Consider the following 19,025-nt stretch of genomic DNA (forward strand, 5'->3'; position numbering starts at 1 on the left):
GGCATAGGCTCTTGTGTCCGTGCTTAGCTACACACTGAAAGCATGTTTATATCGCAGGAATTATCTTTAATATACAGGATGTCCCTCCTAAGATTCCTCAGTAACAACTCTCTGGTCCTACAGCAGATATTTTCTATTTATATTTTGTAATGTATAGCAGGAGTCAGCCCAAAAAGGTACTGCTCATCCTGTCTTTCATTCGTCACCCAGTTTCGACGGAAAGCGTCGGTTTGTTTCCCATTTGAAACAAAATTATTTTTAAAGCGGAATTTTACGTGCCTTTTCGATGCAGCTGTCCCAAATTAGTGTAGTTCAATATTCGTTTTATCGATGTGTATCAACAGGAACAGTAAAATACGAAGAATAATCTATACTACAGCAGCGACTGAAGAGCGCTGCTGCTTTGTGGTAGCAGTCAGCGCGGGCCAGGGCGGCGCTCTCGCTGCTGGAGTATTGTTTATTCTTTGTGTTTTACTGTTCCTTTTGATACATATCGATAAAACGAATATTGAACTACACTAATTTGGGGCCGCTGTATCGAATGGCCACGAGAAATTCTGCTTTAAAAATCATTGCCAAACGCTGTCGCCGAGTGGTTCTAGGCGCTTCAGTCCGGGACCGCCCTGCTGTTACGGTCGCAGGTTCGAATCCTGCCTCGGGCATGGATGTGTGTGATGACCTTCGATTGGTTAGGTTTAAGTAGTTCTAAGTCTAGGTGACTGATGACCTCAGATTCTTTTTAAATTCGTTTTCTTAGCAACGGGAAACAAAGCAGCACTTCCCATCCATACTGGGCATCGCATGAAAGACGTGATGGGCAGTATTTGTTTGTGCTGACTCCAGCTACACATTGCAAAACTGAAACATCACGAAGATGTGCCTGATGAATCTTAGGGGGGACGCACGGTATATAATGTAGTGTACAGTAGAAATACATGGCGCACGTTGGTACTGAACGAACCGAACGTTTATATCCGCCGATTTCACGCTATTAAGAACTTATTGCTAGGAAGTCTTAATTCCACTCACTGGTCTGATACTTGGTAAACTCGTACTTTATAGCTGACGTGCCTACTCTTCTTCTTCCTCTCCCTCTTCTTCTTCTTCTTCTTCTTCTTCTTCATCCTCGATGTATCCGCTCCTGGACATAGACGTCTTCCAAAGATTTCCGTGTCAGTCTTTGCTGGGCGGTCTGGATCCAGTCTTTTCCACCACTTCGTTGGATGTCGTTTTTCCATCTCAGGAGATGACGTACGATACTTCTCTTTGACTCCCTCGGACGTAACTGCATCAGTATTTTGGTCCATTTCTTTCTGGAACAAATCCTGCCCAATACCACTTCAATCTCGCTAATCGCTCGACTTCACGGGTCCCTGTTTTCGTCCTTACATATTTGTCCTTGATGCTGTGTTTCGGACTCACATCAATCATTACTCTTTCTATTGCCTTTTGACTGGCCCGATTTGAGCCCTTTGTAGTCTCATTGTTTCAAGCCCATGGTTTTCTACAACTTAAAAAAATAAGCAGACAGCAGAGATCACCCAGTGAATCGGTCTCATCTGGATGGTATTTGGGAAACTTTGTTGCTCTATAAATTGAAAGAGGAAGGTTTTCTTTCAATTTATAGATTAGATTAGAATAGATTAGTACTTGTTCCATAGATCATGAATACGACACTTCGTAATGATGTGGAATGTGTCAAAGAGTAATAAAATTTCCCAAATGCCATACAGATGAGACCAATTCACCGGGTGATCTCTGCTGCCTGGTTATTTTGTTAAGTTGAATTTTATGTCCCAGATACAAAGGTATCCATTTACTGTTGTTACTGACAATTCGCAATTTTTCACAAACACAACTTTTATTGATGTAAGTTGACAAGGTTGACGTCAGAACAATAAACGAAAGGTAACTTTTAATTCAGGAAAACAAAAGTTCACTTCGAAATATCCACAAAGGTTCGTGGTAACACACACACTAGTAACAGTCCAATTCAGAGACGAAGACGTAATCTTCAACGGTCGCAGTACACAAGGTCGGCATCCGGCGTGAACTGAACATCGGGGCTGGTTCTAGCCCCTAAATAGCTGTCTCTAGCCAATCAGGTTTTGGCGTAGTGATACTTCCTGCAGATCGTGACTCGAGCTTCCCCTGCAGGAAGTAGTGTTCGGAATGCCTGTTTTCGTTGTGCTTTTGGTACGCCTTGGGCATAGACAACCACGTCCTCTGTGCTGTAATATAGGTTGCCGGCCCTCAGGGGCTACTTTTGCTCCGGTATAGCATTTACTACTGTATTTAAAGAGCCTGGTTTTCGATGGAGACAGTAACATTGCTAGATCTCATGCCCTCGGTCATTTGCAGGTTGAGTTTAAAGCCAACGGCTTGGGGAGCATGTTTGGGTTGTCGGATCATTGTTGACAGTTCGTTTATGTCGCTGCTGAAGAGGATGATATCATCTGCAAAGCGAAAAAGATTAAAGAGATTTCCCTTCTATGTTGACACATTTCTTTACCAAGGATAGACGCTTAAACACATCCTCCAGAGCAAAGGTAAGTAACTTAGGTGAGATTATGTCTCCTTGCCTGCCGCCTCTTCTCATGGGACTCATTTCAGTGATCCAACTTTCCATTATTTTCACATTTACAGTGACATTCTCGTAAATGTAGCGGACTGATGTATCTGTAGCCAATGCAGGATCCGTTAGTCGCCCGCATTACTGCCTAAGCTTCGATCACGTTCAGCACCTTTAGTAGTCTATGAACGCTTTGTGAAGTGGTATATCATGTTCCGTAAATTTCTCTGTCAGTGTGCGTACCACTTGCATACGATCAGTTGTACTGAAACATTTCGGGATCCCGCCAATTCGACTGGATGGAAAAGTCGAATTTCTCACTCAGGTGGTTCGTAATGATTTTCGTTAGCAGCTTTCAAAAGACAGATAAAAATCTAATAGGCCTGTAATTCTCGATTTCGTGTTGTCACCTTCTTTTGGAGGTGAGAATGACTTGCACTTTTTTCCATGATTCTGGAATATTCCCTTCCCCGAGACATTAATTAATAGAATTAGGAGTGCTCTTCCAATATCTCTCTTCAATATCAATCTTCCTCCTGTCGTCTTACAATTCTTGAGCTGTTTCAGTGCTGTTTCCTTTTCATTGTTTTGTAGTTCCTGTTCTTCACATCCGACATTCGTAAAAGATCTTCGAGATTCATCACGTATGCTCTGGCTTGTCACTGATTAAGAGTAGAGTTTCCGTTAAACGTTGTCAACAGCTTTTATAATTTTTTCTCTTTTAGTAAAAACTTCTCCTTTGCCATTCCGAATTTTTGTGGAGATGAGCTTGCCTTTTGATTGCAACGAAGAACTCACATTGTTTTTGATGGTCTCCTCGATCAGACTTGTGCTCTGTGTTCTTTGATCTCTTCTAGTCTCTCTCTTTGCGTTTTTGTTAAGGTCTCTGTTTGGATGAGTCTCTGTCATTGTTTTTCCTTTCTTCTACAAACTTTTCTGTTTCGAGGCTGAATTGTGTATTTCTCCATTTCTGAAGTGCGCCGACATTCGTTACTGTTGTTCGGTTACTGTTGGTAACTTCTGTCGAGAGTTCATCCAATTTCATTCCACTAAACTTTCTATAGATAGTTTCTTGTCTACGCATTAGTTTGAACTCCTTCGTTTTCTCTTTCAGCTCATTATTGCAGTCGTATCTTCCTTTCCATCACACGTTTTTTCTCAAGTCGAGTGTTAATATGGATCCTGGCTGTAACTATCCTATGGTCGCTATCTGTACTGAACCGTTTGATGACTGACACGTCTGAGCACATTCAGTTGTTCAATATGAGGAAGTAATATATTGAATTTTTAACCTTTGCGTCAGGCCTTTTACAGGTATACTTCCTTTTAGGAATTTTTGGAATTTCTTTATGAAGTATAGACGTTTTTCATTTTCGGAACGGTTTTCTGGAGACTTCGGTGTTATCTTCGCAATAAAATCGTCACGTATTAAAGAAAATATAGTGTTTACTGAATTTTTTACTGTTGTTAGATCTTCGTACAACCGTTATATAGATGGAAGTGATGCGTAGGCCCATACGATTTGGAGGCTAATCTTGGCATTCAGCTCAAGGATCAGGTAGATCACTCTAATATGGTCTTGGTGAGAAAGTGTTTCGTCCTGTTGTGAATTAGCAGAGCTACACCGACAATATGCGAATTTAAATCTGAGTTATTCTGAAATAGGTGATACATGACGATGACAGTGTCTTCGCCTTTTAGCTCGTCTCACTCACTCTCATTACGTGTTACGTGCTATTTGACGCTCTAAAATTTGTGTTCCAAACAGATAAAATACTCTTGAAGCCCCTTGGTGCGGATATTATATGGCACAGCACAGAAAGTTTCGTTCAAGTTGTTCCTATTGCCGTTTTGTTTATTATCTTGTTTAACTTGATTTGTCAAATTTTTGCCGACCCCTCCCCCTCCCACCCGTCTGCAACCCCCCCGCCCCCCACCGCCGCAATCACCATGAATCCATGTGGAGCATACTGCCTCTTCTTCCCTCATTTAGGGAATAAAAAAAACACAACCTAGCATGAGCCAAAATTGTATGACCACCTGCTTATCAGCTTGTTAGACCACCTTTGGATTGCAGTATAGCAGCGATTTTTCGTGACATAGATTCGGCCTGTCGAGTACACATGCCGACGTCGCAAGTTGAAGATGAAGATACTGAATGCATAATTCAGTACTGAGAGGGAGATGAAAATCCTAGTCATGGGAGACCGGAATCAGGTTTTAGGGGGAGCAATAGAAGGAAGTGTTACGGGAGAATATGGGCGTGGTACTAGTAATAGCAAATCCTCTGTTCAACAATCAGAAGAAGAGAAGATATACTTGGAAAAGACCGGGAGATATGGGAAGATTTCAGTTAGATTATATTATAGTCAGACAGTTATTCCTGAATCAGATACTGGATTGGAAGGCGTATCCAGCAGCAGAATATAGACTCGGATCACAATTTAGTAATGAAGAAGAGTAGACTGAATTTTAAGAGATTAGTCGGAAGAATCAGTAAGTAAAGAAGGGGAATACGGAAGCACTAAGGAATGAAGAGGTATTCCTAAAGGGAATAGCGACAAAGAATAGCTCAGTAGGCAGTTCAGTTGAAGAGGAATTGACATCTCTAAAAAGATCAAACACAGAAGTTGGAAAGAAAAACATTGGCAATAACTAAATAACTACGATCAAAGCATGGGTAACAGAAGAAATACTTCAATTGATCGGTGAAATAACGAAGTACAAATGCGTTTGGGGAAATTTAAGAATACAGAAACATAAGTCGCTGAGGAAAGAAGTAAACAGGAAGTGTAGGGAAGGACTGACACAGCATACAGAAAAGTCAAAATAGCCTCCGGTGAAATTAAAATCAACGGCCATAACATTAAGGGTGCAATGGGAATTCCAGTGTTAAATGCAGGGGAAAGAGAGGATAGTTGGAAAGGGTAAACTGAAGGCATCTACGAGGGGAAAGATTTCTCTGATGTGATAAGAGAAGAGACAGGGGTAGATGTAGAAGAGATACAGAATCCAGTACCAGAATCAGATTTTAAAAGAGATTTGGAGGAGTTAAGATCAAATAAGGCAGAATGGATAGATAACATTCCATCGGAATTTCTAAAATCATCGGGGTAAGTGGCAACAACAAGAAAATTCGTGTTAGCGTGTAGGTTATATCAGTCTGGCTACATGTGGCCTGACTTTCGGAGAAATAACATCCACACAATGGCGAAGATTGGAAGAGCTGACAAGTGCGAGAATTATTGCACAATCAGCTTAACATCCAAGTTTCTGACAAGAATAATACACAACGAATGGAATGCAGAACTGATGATGCGTTAGATGACGATTAGTTTGGCTTTAAGAAAGGAAAAGACTTCAGAGAGGTGGTTCTAACGTTGCGTTTGATAATGGAAGCGAGACTAAATAAAAATCAAGACATATTCGTAGGACTTGTCGACAATATCAAATGGTGCAATATTTACGAAATTCGGAGGAAAATGGGGGTAAGCACTAGGGAGAGGCGGGTAAGATACAACATGTGCGAGAACGAAGAGGGAATAATAATAGTGGAAGGCCAATAACGAAGAAATTTCTGAGAATGTGTGTTTGGAGCACTTGATTTTAAATAAACAGGAACATATTCCATTTTTTGTGCTCCGATTGGAACATTTTTCCGTTGGTTCCCTGCTTTTCACTGCCACAGCAGGTAATATAACTCGTATGAAAAGAAATGTATTGGTCAGTAAAATTTAGATAGTTTACTTATGAGATATTGAAATAATGAATAACTAATTTTTCGTCTCAAATCGGATTTTACGTACAAAAAAGTTGCATGTTTTTTAGTAATACAACATGGGGTTCCCAGGTGATGACGGGGACACTTATGGCATATTTCTCCGTGCTACGCCGCTTCATAGGCTACGTTTCCGCCTCACTTCGCATTTTACTGCATATTTTACGAGTACAAGTTGTGTAATTTTGAACCTCTGCACCTCGGAAACGGTAAAGATATTACGAAAATTATCAAGAACATTCAAGATCGGAGTCTTAGGAATATTCTGTAAAAATTATAGACTTCTGTTGTGCATAGCCGTCTCTGAATGCGCTGCTGGGTTTTGACACCGAAAAAATAAATTTTTGGGGTGTTTCTCGATAAAGGATAAAGATTTTTGAAAACAAGGAGAAGGCTCGTCTAGATAAACGCCTAGAGAATATACCATTAAAATTTGAGCAATTTGCTGCTGTTATTTATTATTCAGATTTCACCTCGTACCGGATTTTTACGTGCAGAAGCATGATAAGTTTGAACCTCTGTATCTTGGAAACGGATGAAAATACCAAGAAAATTTTCTAAGTTGTTCGCGATGGGGATCTTAGAAACATAACGCAAAAATTTCGGCCGTTTGCTGCGTATAGACATCTCGGAATCCTCGGCTGGGATTTGGTCCACTGGTGACAGCAAAAAGAACGAAGTACTCGTATTGAAAAGGGTGTAAGATAGGGATGCAGTCTCTCGCTCCCCTCCTGTTCAATGTATACAGCTAAGAAGCAGTGATGGAAATAAAAGAAAGATTCAGCAAGGGAATTAAATTCTAAGTTCAAATGATTTACTGATAACATAGCTATCTTCAATGAAAATGAAGAAGATTTAAAGGATCTGCTGATTAGATTTAATACTCTAATGAGTACAGTATGTGGATGGAGAGTAAATCGAAGAAAGACGAAATTAATGAGAAATAGCAGAAATGAGAACAGCGAGGATCTTAACATCAGGCTTCATGGCCACGAAGTAGATAAAGGAAAGTAACAATCGACGGACGGAGCAAGGAGGACATCAAAAGCAGACTAGCACTGGCAAAAAAGGCATTCTTGGCCAAGAGAAGTCTACTAGTATCAAACATTGGCATTAAATTTAGGAAGAAATTTCTGAGACTGTGAATTAAGAGCGCAGCATTATATGGTTGTGAAACATGGACTGTGTAAAAACCGAAACAAAAGAGAGTCAAAGCATTTGAGATGTGGGCTACACATAAATGTTGAAAATTAGGTGGACTGATAAGGTAACAACTGAGGAGGTCCTCCGGAGAATCGGCGAGGAAAGGAACACATGGAAAACAATAACAAGGAGAAGGGCAGGATGATGAGACATCTGTTAAGGCATTAGGGAATAACTTCCACGGTAGTAGAGGGAACTGTAGAGGGTAGAAACTGTAGAGGAAGACTGAGATTGGAATACAAAAATGGTTCAAATGGCTCTGAGCACTATGGGACTTAACATCTATGGTCATCAGTCCCCTAGAACTTAGAACTACTTAAACCTAACTAACCTAAGGACATCACATAACACCCAGTCACCACGAGGCAGAGAAAATGCCTAACCCCGCCAGGAATCGAACCCGGGAACCCGGGCTTGGGAAGCGAGAACGCTACCGCACGACCACGAGCTGCGGACGATTGGAATACATCCAGCAAATAATTCCGAACGTAGGTTGCAAGTGCCACTCTTAGATCAAGGCTTTGGCGCATGAGAAGAATTCGTGGCGGGCCGCATAAAACCAGTTAGAAGGCTAATAACACAAAAAAGACCTTGGTGAGTTTCCGCAGGCATGTAGTGTCGGATGTCAACGGACAGGTCACCCATAATCTACCGGCTGATGGTTTCTAGGCGCGGAGCTGCCACCCGCTAGCGTCCCAGAAGTGTTCTTTGGGGTCCAGAGTAGATGAATTTTGTAGCCAATACGTCAAAGTTAGTCCCCTATCATGTCCCTCAAACCACATTTTGACCAGGATATGACATCGCCATCTGGGAGGACATAAGGCATCAAGGGACGCAGGTGTTAGGTAAAAATGTTCGGGTAGTCTACAACTGGCCCCATCGCCCGTCAGTCACGCACTGCAATTTCGATCGGCCGTTCGTCTGTAAGTCGGAGTCTCCGAACACGACTATCGACCTGGCAAAACAAGAAACGTGATTTATCTGACCAGGCAGCATCTTTACGTTGATCCACGGTCCAATCTCGATGACACCGTGTACACTGCAATCGACGATGTCATTGGTTCAGCAACGGATTGACTAGGGGTCTTCTGCAGCGATGCCCCGTATTCAACCGTTCGCCACGAACGATGTGTTCCTACACAAGTTTTGCACTCTACCACACATCGCCGTTGGTCCTGCTATACCGAGCAGTCATACCTCTGGCCTCCTCGTTTTGTGATGAGGCGTAACGTCCAAGACATCTTCGCCTTTTTGTGAATCACCATCTTCCAACTACACTCCTGGAAATTGAAATAAGAACACCGTGAATTCATTGTCCCAGGAAGGGGAAACTTTATTGACACATTTCTGGGGTCAGATACATCACATGATCACACTGACAGAACCACAGGCACATAGACACAGGCAACAGAGCATGCACAATGTCGGCACTAGTACAGTGTATATCCACCTTTCGCAGCAATGCAGGCTGCTATTCTCCCATGGAGACGATCGTAGAGATGCTGGATGTAGTCCTGTGGAACGGCTTGCCATGCCATTTCCACCTGGCGCCTCAGTTGGACCAGCGTTCGTGCTGGACGTGCAGACCGCGTGAGACGACGCTTCATCCAGTCCCAAACATGCTCAATGGGGGACAGATCCGGAGATCTTGCTGGCCGAGGTAGTTGACTTACACCTCTTCTAGAGCACGTTGGGTGGCACGGGATACATGCGGACGTGCATTGTCCTGTTGGAACAGCAAGTTCCCTTGCCGGTCTAGGAATGGTAGAACGATGGGTTCGATGACGGTTTGGATGTACCGTGCACTATTCAGTGTCCCCTCGACGATCACCAGTGGTGTACGGCCAGTGTAGGAGATCGCTCCCCACACCATGATGCCGGGTGTTGGCCCTGTGTGCCTCGGTCGTATGCAGTCCTGATTGTGGCGCTCACCTGCACGGCGCCAAACGACCATCATTGGCACCAAGGCAGAAGCGACTCTCATCGCTGAAGACGACACGTCTCCATTCGTCCCTCCATTCACGCCTGTCGCGACACCACTGGAGGCGGGCTGCACGATGTTGGGGCGTGAGCGGAAGACGGCCTAACGGTGTGCGGGACCGTAGCCCAGCTTCATGGAGACGGTTGCGAATGGTCCTCGCCGATACCCCAGGAGCAACAGTGTCCCTAATTTGCTGGGAAGTGGCGGTGCGGTCCCCTACGGCACTGCGTAGGATCCTACGGTCTTGGCGTGCATCCGTGCGTCGCTGCGGTCCGGTCCCAGGTCGACGGGCACGTGCACCTTCCGCCGACCACTGGCGACAACATCGATGTACTGTGGAGACCTCACGCCCCACGTGTTGAGCAATTCGGCGGTACGTCCACCCGGCCTCCCGCATGCCCACTATACGCCCTCGCTCAAAGTCCGTCAACTGCACATACGGTTCACGTCCACGCTGTCGCGGCATGCTACCAGTGTTAAAGACTGCGATGGAGCTCCGTATGCCACGGCAAACTGGCTGACACTGACGGCGGCGGTGCACAAATGCTGCGCAGCTAGCGCCATTCGACGGCCAACACCGCGGTTCCTGGTGTGTCCGCTGTGCCGTGCGTGTGATCATTGCTTGTCCAGTCCTCTCGCAGTGTCCGGAGGAAGTATGGTGGGTCTGACACACCGGTGTCAATGTGTTCTTTTTTCCATTTCCAGGAGTGTATTTTCCTTATATACTCACGAAAGTAGGATGCGAATAGCCGACCAACTTCCCCGTTTCCGAATGCTCGTTTTCAGGTGCGGGGCCATGAAAATCTGCGTTTAATCAAAGTCCTAGTACTCTGATATGTGGTTCTGAGTAGGCATGACGGGTGTCTGACGTAACCACTTAGATCGGGAAATGATCTAGAGCGATCGAAAAATTTAATCTAATTAAAAATGTGACTGCAAAAGAACAATAAATGACAAATAAGATAACTATGTACACAGTTGCCGAACTCTGAAGACGATTATGTTGACTATTGCGAAAGTCGCTTGTGACTGTGGATTTCTTCATTTTCGGCTTCAAATTGGTTTAAATGGCTCTGAGCACTATGGGATTCAACATCTGAAGTCATCAGTCCCCTAGAACTTAGAACTGCTTAAACCTAAGGACATCACACACATCCATGCTCGAGGCAGGGTTCGAACCTGCGACCGTAGCGGTCGTGCGGATCCAGACTGAAGCGCCTAGAACCGCTCGGCCACCAAGGCCGGCTTCACGAGCACAAAGCGCCACCAAGCGTATTTCAATCTCGCGATAAGCATAGGTCATAATATTTTTCGATTGTCAAGGTAAAGCACCCTGCTACAAGAGAATCATCCTGCGCTGACTTATTAACAAGTAATCTATGCTGCAGGAAATTGTTTATCTCGAAGGAAAGTTACAGTCTATAATTAAAACCAAGAACGGGCTAATATATTGGTAAGCTGTGGGCTCAATGTCACAGCCTGTGAGAAGCAGTAAGGAATTAATAGTCAGAGTCCTGCAGCCGCCCACGCTACCGGGCCCGGGCGCTGCGCCGCGCGCCGGTTTTATGAAATTCAATTACGTTATAAATTCCGGAGCGCGTCCAGCCCGTGTTACGTCAGAGGGTCCTCAAAGGGGCGTGTCGCGAATACGGATTCAAGCCGTGGGCGCTGCAGCGCCAGCAGCGTCAGCTGCCTGTCACAGCCCAGCCAAAATGTTTGCACACTAGGGAGTCCGCTCCGCCTCTGTCTAGCTAGAGGGTGTGCTTAGAGAATGAGCCGGCGGTGTAGCCGCAACCACAAGCGGCGTGCGGAAGTCCTTCTTTTCCGCCTTATATCGCACTAAGGCGGTGTTGTAATTCTATTACTTGCAGCACAGCTTCTCGTAACACACGTCCGCAATTTCGTCGAGGACATGGAGCTTTTTTTTGGAGGTTGCATGCTTTTTAATCAGCATTCTCCGTGAGTATACGAATATTAAATCTTTACTGTCCGTCGACGAATTTGTTGCTTACTCGAAAGCTTCGTCTCTAGATGACTGTGAGGTAATGCGCAACATGGCTCGCTCAACTTGCTTATTCGTAGCCTTGCTTATTCGTATCGTCCTGTTGAGGACGATCGTGCATGATGATACACGACTTCTGAGGAACGTCTGAGACCTGCTGATGAATTCGGCAGTACGTGGACATCAAAACAGTTCATTAGGTACAGCTGCATGCGAATACTGATACAGCCGGCGCAAATTATTTCAATGTCGCTGATTGGAGATCTGTGTTGATCTTTCTTCGGAAACTTAAGCCAGTTCACAAATTCGCTATTTTGAGATTCCTGTCAACTCAACTATTTGCATCGACTTGTCCGTTCAGACATAGTTCCCACAGACAAATCGCTACGTGTGTTACTGTCTGCGCTCGGCCAGGGCGAAGTCTGATGGCGCTACAATTTACACAGATCAGATGTACTGACCAGATGAAGTGCTTCAGTACTTTATACTCGCACGACGTGTTTCTGAAATAACGTGGCTCAGTGGTGATGGTAATATCACAGCAGTAAATCTTAGACAAGTATAGCTCTCCAGTTGCCAAGTACGTCAATGCTGCTACGAGGTGCATTCAAGTTCTAAGGCCTCCGACTTTTTTTTCTAATTAACTACTCACCCGAAATCGATGAAACTGACGTTACTTCTCGACGTAATCGCCCTGCAGCCGTACACATTTTTCACAACGCTGACGCCATGATTCCATGGCAGCGGCGAAAGCTTCTTTAGGAGTCTGTTTTGAACACTGGAAAATCGCTGTCGCAATAGCAGCACGGCTGGTGAATGTGCGACCACAGAGAGTGTCTTTCATTGTTGGAAAAAGCCAAAAGTCACTAGGAGCCAGGTCAGGTGAGTAGGGAGCATGAGCAATCACTTCAAAGTTATCACGAAGAAACTGTTGCGTAACGTTAGCTCGATGTGCGGGTGCGTTGTCTTGGTGAAACAGCACACGCGCAGCCCTTCCCGGACGTTTTTGTTGCTGTGCAGGAAGGAATTTGTTCTTCAAAACATTTTCGTAGGATGCGCCTGTTACCGTAGTGCCCTTTGGAACACAATGGGTAAGGATTATGCCCTCGCTGTCCCAGAACATGAACACCATCATTTTTTCAACACTGGCGGTTACCCGAAATATTTTTGGTGGCGGTGAATCTGTATGCTTCCATTGAGATGACTGGCGCTTTGTTTCTGGGTTGAAAAATGGCATCCACGTCTCATCCATTGTCACAACCGACGAAAAGAAAGTCCCATTCATGCTGTCGCTGCGCGTCAACATTGCTTGGCAACATGCCACACGGGCAGCCGTGTGGTCGTCCGTCAGCATTCGTGGCACCCACCTGGATGACACTTTTCGTATTTTCAGGTCGTCATGCAGGATTGTGTGCACAGAACCCACAGAAATGCCAACTCTGGAGGCGATCTGTTCAACAGTCATTCGGCGAACCCCCAAAACAATTCTTTCCACTTTCTCGATCATGTCGTCAGACTGGCTTGTGCGAGCCCGAGGTTGTTTCGGTTTGTTGTCACACGATGTTCTGCCTTCATTAAACTGTTGCACCCACGAACGCACTTTCGACACATCCATAACTCCATCACCACATGTCTCCTTCAACTGTCGATGAATTTCAATTGGTTTCACACCACGCAAATTCAGAAAACGAATGATTGCACGCTGTTCAAGTAAGGAAAACGTCGCCATTTTAAGTATTTAAAACAGTTCTCATTCTCGCCGCTGGCGGTAAAATTCCAGCTGCCGTACGGTGCTGCCATCTCTGGGACGTATTGACAATGAACGCGGCCTCATTTTAAAACAATGCGCATGTTTCTATCTCTTTCCAGTCTGGAGAAAAAAAATCGGAGGCCTTAGAACTTGAATGCACCTCGTATTATTTTCTCATAAGCACTTACAGATTTGACGATTAGTGTTGTATCTGCTTATGTATGATGTGACCTGCTGCAGCAGTACAAAGAATGACTCTTAGTCCTATATGGGTGAAGAGCCCATATTTTTCAGTTTGTAGGTACCCTCAAAAGATTAACATACGAAAGCGTTATTCGTTTTAGAAGAACAATAGGAAGATGAAGACCGCCTAATCTATATACATAAAGAGCAGTGTCCCGACTGAGTCACTCACTCAGTCACTCAGATCACTCACTGTCTCATCATCGCCCAGTGCAAACCGCTAAAGACAAGAATTTGAAATTCGGAGAAGGTGTTGATCTTATACTGCACGCGTTCTTTAAGAAGATATTTTTCGAAATTCCCCCCTTAAGTGGGTGAAATAAGATATTGAAGGTTTTTCAAAAATATGCCACTAAGAAGGCATTTATGAAGCTACACCTATGAAAATTGCATTCGGTTTCTCGGTCTGAAATAAAGAAATACGTCTGTGGCGTTTTTGCAAGTTTAACCCCTATCAGAGGGAAATTGTGGGTGGAAGTCTATTTTTAAATAAATCATTACTAAAGAACTGCTAAAGTATTTTCAAAAGCTACATCTACGGAAATTGGTATTTGACTTCTCGGTTGTAAATAAAAAAATACGTTCCAGTGTTTTTGGGAACTCAACCCTTAAAGGAGTGAAAAAGGAGATGAAATACTTTTTAAAAATACGTCGTTATTAAGGCATTTTTGGAGCTAGAACAATGAAAACTAGTATTTGGTTTCTTAGTAAAAAATAAAAAAATAAGTTTCCAGCATTTTTAGAAATTCAACAACTAAGGAGGAGAAATACTGGGTGAAAGTTTTTTTGAAAATAAATCATTATTAAAGAAACTACTTAAGTATTTTAAAGCCACACCTATAGAAATTGATATCTGACTTCTCGGTTAAAACTAAAAAATACGTGTTTCAGTGTTTTTGGAACTTCAACCCCCTAACGGTGTGAAATACGCAGTGAAAAGTCTTGCGAAATTCAAAGCTAAATCTATGAAAATTTGTATTTGCTTTCTCTCTTAGAAACAGAAAACATCTGTTTCACTACTTTTGCAAGTTAAGTCCCTAAGCGGTTGAGACAGAGGATGAAAATTTTTAAGAAGATATTTTATCTACATTAAAAGAGTTTTAAAGCTAAAATATTTGGGTTCTGCAGTAGTTGCACACTACAGAAACTACATAAAATTACGAAGGAAGGTTATTAAAAGACCAAAGAATATGCACATAATGTCAGAAATCAGTACTTTTTATAACAGATTACGCTATGTGGAATGTAATGAAATGAGAGACAGGACAACCAGCCACAGATCAAGACAACATCACTATTGAACTGAATGGAAGAACCATAAATGATGAGTCACAGGTGGCAAATGCAATTTAATGATCATTTCTTAAATATTGTAGAAAGCGTAGAGACAAATAGTTCAAGTGCAAATTCACAGCAGTATGTTGAAAGTCCAACTTTCATAAATTTCGATCATAGCAATGTATCACCAGCTTCTTCTCCCGAAATTAAGAAAATTATACATTCTCTCAAAAACAGAACTTCATCTGGGTTGGTTGGTGTTTCAAATAGAGCACTAAAAATTAGTTCCCGTGTAAAAAGTCCAGAAAAAAGTCCAGTTTGAAATATGTAATGCATCACTAGCTCAAGGCATTTTCCCAGGGAGACTGAATTGTGCGTTTGTTAAACCCCTTGTTCAGAAAGGTGGTAAGAGAGATGTCAATAACTATCGACCTGTTTCACTGCTGACATCATTCTCCAAACTGTCAGAGGACATAATGTATTCCAAAATAGTATCTCACCTTAGTGACAATAATATCCTTAGCAAATCACAGTTGGGGTTTCAGAAGTTTTGCTCTGATGAGAATACCATTTACAAGTTCACTCAGAAAATATTACAAGCATTAAATAATAAAATAGCGCCGGTTAGTATTTTCTGCGACCTCTCTAAGGCTTTTGACTGTGTGAACCACAGTATTCCTGTGTGAATCAAGTATCCGACTAGATAAACCGACGTTTTATGGGACTGATGATACAGCTAACAAGTGGATAATGTCATATCTGACCTAAAAATGCAGAAAGTTGTACTTAGTAATCCAAACAATATAGTCCAGGGACATAATTCTGACTGGAGAGAAATCACGTATTTTGGCCCCCAAGGTTGAATCTTAGGTCCACTATTGTTCATCTTATATGTAAACGATCTTCCATCTAGTATACAAGAAGCAAAATTAGCACTTTTTTGCAAGAGACACTAGTATTGTAATAAATCCAAGCATGCATACAGAAACGGAAGAAATGGTAACCAAAGTTCCTAAAATTACAATTGACTGGTTTCCTAAAAATAGTCTCACCCTCAATTTTAAAATGGCGGAACATATTCAGTTCTGCACATCTGGAGGTACTAAGCCCACGACAAGAGTAGCACATAGTGAGGAGATAATAAATACGGTGGAAAGTTCAAAACTATTAGGGGGCCATATTGATGAGAGTTTGAATTGGAAAGAACACATTTTGGAACTCCTACAAGCAACATTTGCGCTCAAAGTTATTGCGAGTCTTGGGCAGAGAGAAATCAGTAAGTTGATATATTTATCATGTTTTCTTTCAATAACGTCATGTTGAATAATGTTCTTGGGTAACTCATCTTTAAGAAAGAAAGTCTTCATCGGGCAAAAACATGTGGAGCTCACCCATGATCATCTTATAGACGTCTGTTTAAGGAGTTGGGCTTTCTGACTACTGCTTCGCGGTATATTTATTTCCTCAGGGAGTCTGTTGTAAACAGTCCACTACAGTTCAAACGGAACAATGAGGAACATAATCACAATAACAGAAAGAAAAAAGACGTTCAATACTCCTCATTAAGCTTGCATTTTGCATAAAAAGGGTGCATAATGCTGCACCTAAAATTTTTCATCACTTACCCAGTGATATAAAATGTCTGTTAGACAGCAAAGTAAAATTTTATAACAAGCTGAGAAAGTTTCTCTTTGACAACTCTTTCTATTATGCAGAAGAATTTCTATTACTGTAATGTTTAAAAGGTGATGGATAGGAATTACTAACTCTCATTTGTTAGCCCTTATTAAAAAAAAAAGCTTAGAAATGTTCAGGGTGTAACCGCAAACCGTACGTACAGATCAATTTTTGATGTGAATGTAAAATGATTCGTTCCACATGATTACGATCTATCGTCCAAAATGATCCATGTAATATGTAACTAACTAACCTTGTTAAAATTGATATTTCACTTTTCGGTTAGATTTAAAGAGCTATGTGTTAGAGGATGAAAGTTTCTACAGAAATATGTCCACAAGAACGCAAAAGGCATGATCAACGAAGACTTTGTGGACTCTACCTACTAGAATCGCTTTTCGGTCGAAATACCTTCGGAAAAGACGATGCTTCTCTGACATTAATTAACGTGAAAAATTGAGAGAGTGTTGCAGTTTATTAATAACATAAAAACTCGATTTAAGAAAAACAAAAAAATCTGTGTAGGTGATACAATCTACACCAGCGTATCAGCGGTCGCTAAGCTAGATATTAAATAAGTGTGTGAAAAACTGTCAATAATAATAATATTACTAATAATAAAAAATTACCGTACAATAATGTTAGCCATAATTATTCATAGCGCTTTGGTAATATTATCTGTACACAATGAAGGTTATTGTTATTTCTTATTTGGCACTACATACTTCTTACAACGTTAACCGAATAAGTTGCCTGTATCTGAATAGTTGTACCCAGTTCGTACACGAAGTCCGCTAACGTATTGTTTGCTTTGTTTCCATTTCAGAACGAGAAGAATCAGATCATGAAGTCGAACGTATGGCTTAGACTGGTAAGTACAGCCAACTAATGAAAATACAAGAAAAACAGCGATGTTTGTCACTGGGTATCAGAACAGATCGAAACATTGAGTCTAGTACACGATCGTTGTAAGATTTTGAAGGCAAAACAATTAAAGCTTTTTAGTCTGTAACACATGCCTTTATTAGACACATGGTGTAAATACGACGCTTTTCATGTTCCAATTTTCCGGCTGAGTTGAAAAACTTTTTCGACTATGTAAATATACTAGTAGTCTTAGACTTCCTGTCGTTTTCCTCTTTATACAATATTTCCACACATCCCTAGTTTAAAAATGAATATGAAGTCACAATCGCAATAAACTGCTTTTTTTGTATGAGGTTTTACTCTGTCTTCAGACCCTGCACCATGGTGGTAGATGGTGGCTGCTCCGTTCACAGCCACCATCTACCATCATAGCACAGGGTTTGAAGATGGTCTAAAACAGACCGAAAACGGTAACTTCACATTAGAAAAGTTTCTTCCGGTTGTGACTATTCATATTCAATTTTAAGTGATAAATAAACCGCCGTAGTCCAGAGAAAATGTTCTCAAAAATTACATCCCTAGTTGTCTTCGTCAGATGTCGAGCGTAGATTTCGGTGCTCACTTTTTCCCTATTATTCCACCTATTTTAGAACCCATTGTATGTTGGGTGAATATGAATCACGTTTTAAAAAATAGCTATTTCAAGTTTCTAAAATATCTCGGATTTATACAGAATCCACCTAGCTGTCGCTCCCTGATCCCGCGAAACAGGAATTCATTGCCAATACACAAACTAAAACTAATATATAGTAGTAGACAAACTGCAGATAGATGTATATTCGCCAACATTTCATAACATAAATAACGTTTTTGTACAACTTGGTTAACCACTAAGTGAAAGTGAATCTGTACTGCTTTAAAAAACAGAATAATAATGTATGTTACAGAATAGCGATACCCGAGGAGATAAATAAAAAACTTAACTGTTTAACACGTCTACACTAATAAATTACGAAATAAATATCTACATATATATTAAATTCGACGCAACAAGTGCATAGAAGAACTTCCCATTTTTACAGTCATAGGTACTATCAGACTTCGGTATTGTACTCCGTATAACCACGGGAGAATCAGATTAACAAATTCATGTATTGTACCAATTGTTACATTCGAATCAATTGAAGGTATGAATCTTTCTTATACAAAATGTGGTAGATCACATAACTAATGAGGAGGTATTCAATATAATTGGAGAGAAGAGAAATTTGTGGCACAACTTGACTAGAAGAAGGGATCGGTTGGCAGGGCATATTCTGAGGCATCAAGGGATCACCAACTTAGTATTGGAGGGCAGCGTCGAGGGTAAAAATCGTAGGGGAAGACCAAGAGATGAATACACTAAACAGATGCAGAAGGATGTAGTTTGCAGTAGGTACTGGGAGATGAAGAAGCTTGCACAGGATGGAGTAGCATGGAGAGCTGCATCAAACCAGTCTCTGGATTGAAGACCACAACAACATACAAAATGCTGCAGAAGTCTGTGTACTGATCACAGAAATCTGTCGTATGGACGTTCGATCACTGCGTAAGTCGCACGTTTGTGAGCATATCGCACGGATCGGTCACTGATCGCAAGGAAATCCCAGGCAATCTGATGGACCACACAAGCGA

The 19,025-nt window shown here is 42.0% G+C and overlaps 1 protein-coding gene across 1 annotated transcript in view; it reads left to right on the top strand.

Moving 5' to 3' along the window:
• LOC126191401 (acetylcholine receptor subunit beta-like 1) overlaps nt 1–19,025 on the top strand; it is an 895,743-nt gene that overhangs the window by 428,820 nt on the left and 447,898 nt on the right. The window contains exon 3 of the mRNA XM_049932266.1: nt 17,311–17,355. Within this exon, the coding sequence (XP_049788223.1) occupies nt 17,311–17,355 (45 nt within the window). The remainder of the gene's footprint in view (nt 1–17,310; nt 17,356–19,025) is intronic.

Source organism: Schistocerca cancellata, chromosome 6 (assembly GCF_023864275.1).
Source record: "Schistocerca cancellata isolate TAMUIC-IGC-003103 chromosome 6, iqSchCanc2.1, whole genome shotgun sequence".
Taxonomy (NCBI): domain Eukaryota; kingdom Metazoa; phylum Arthropoda; class Insecta; order Orthoptera; family Acrididae; genus Schistocerca; species Schistocerca cancellata.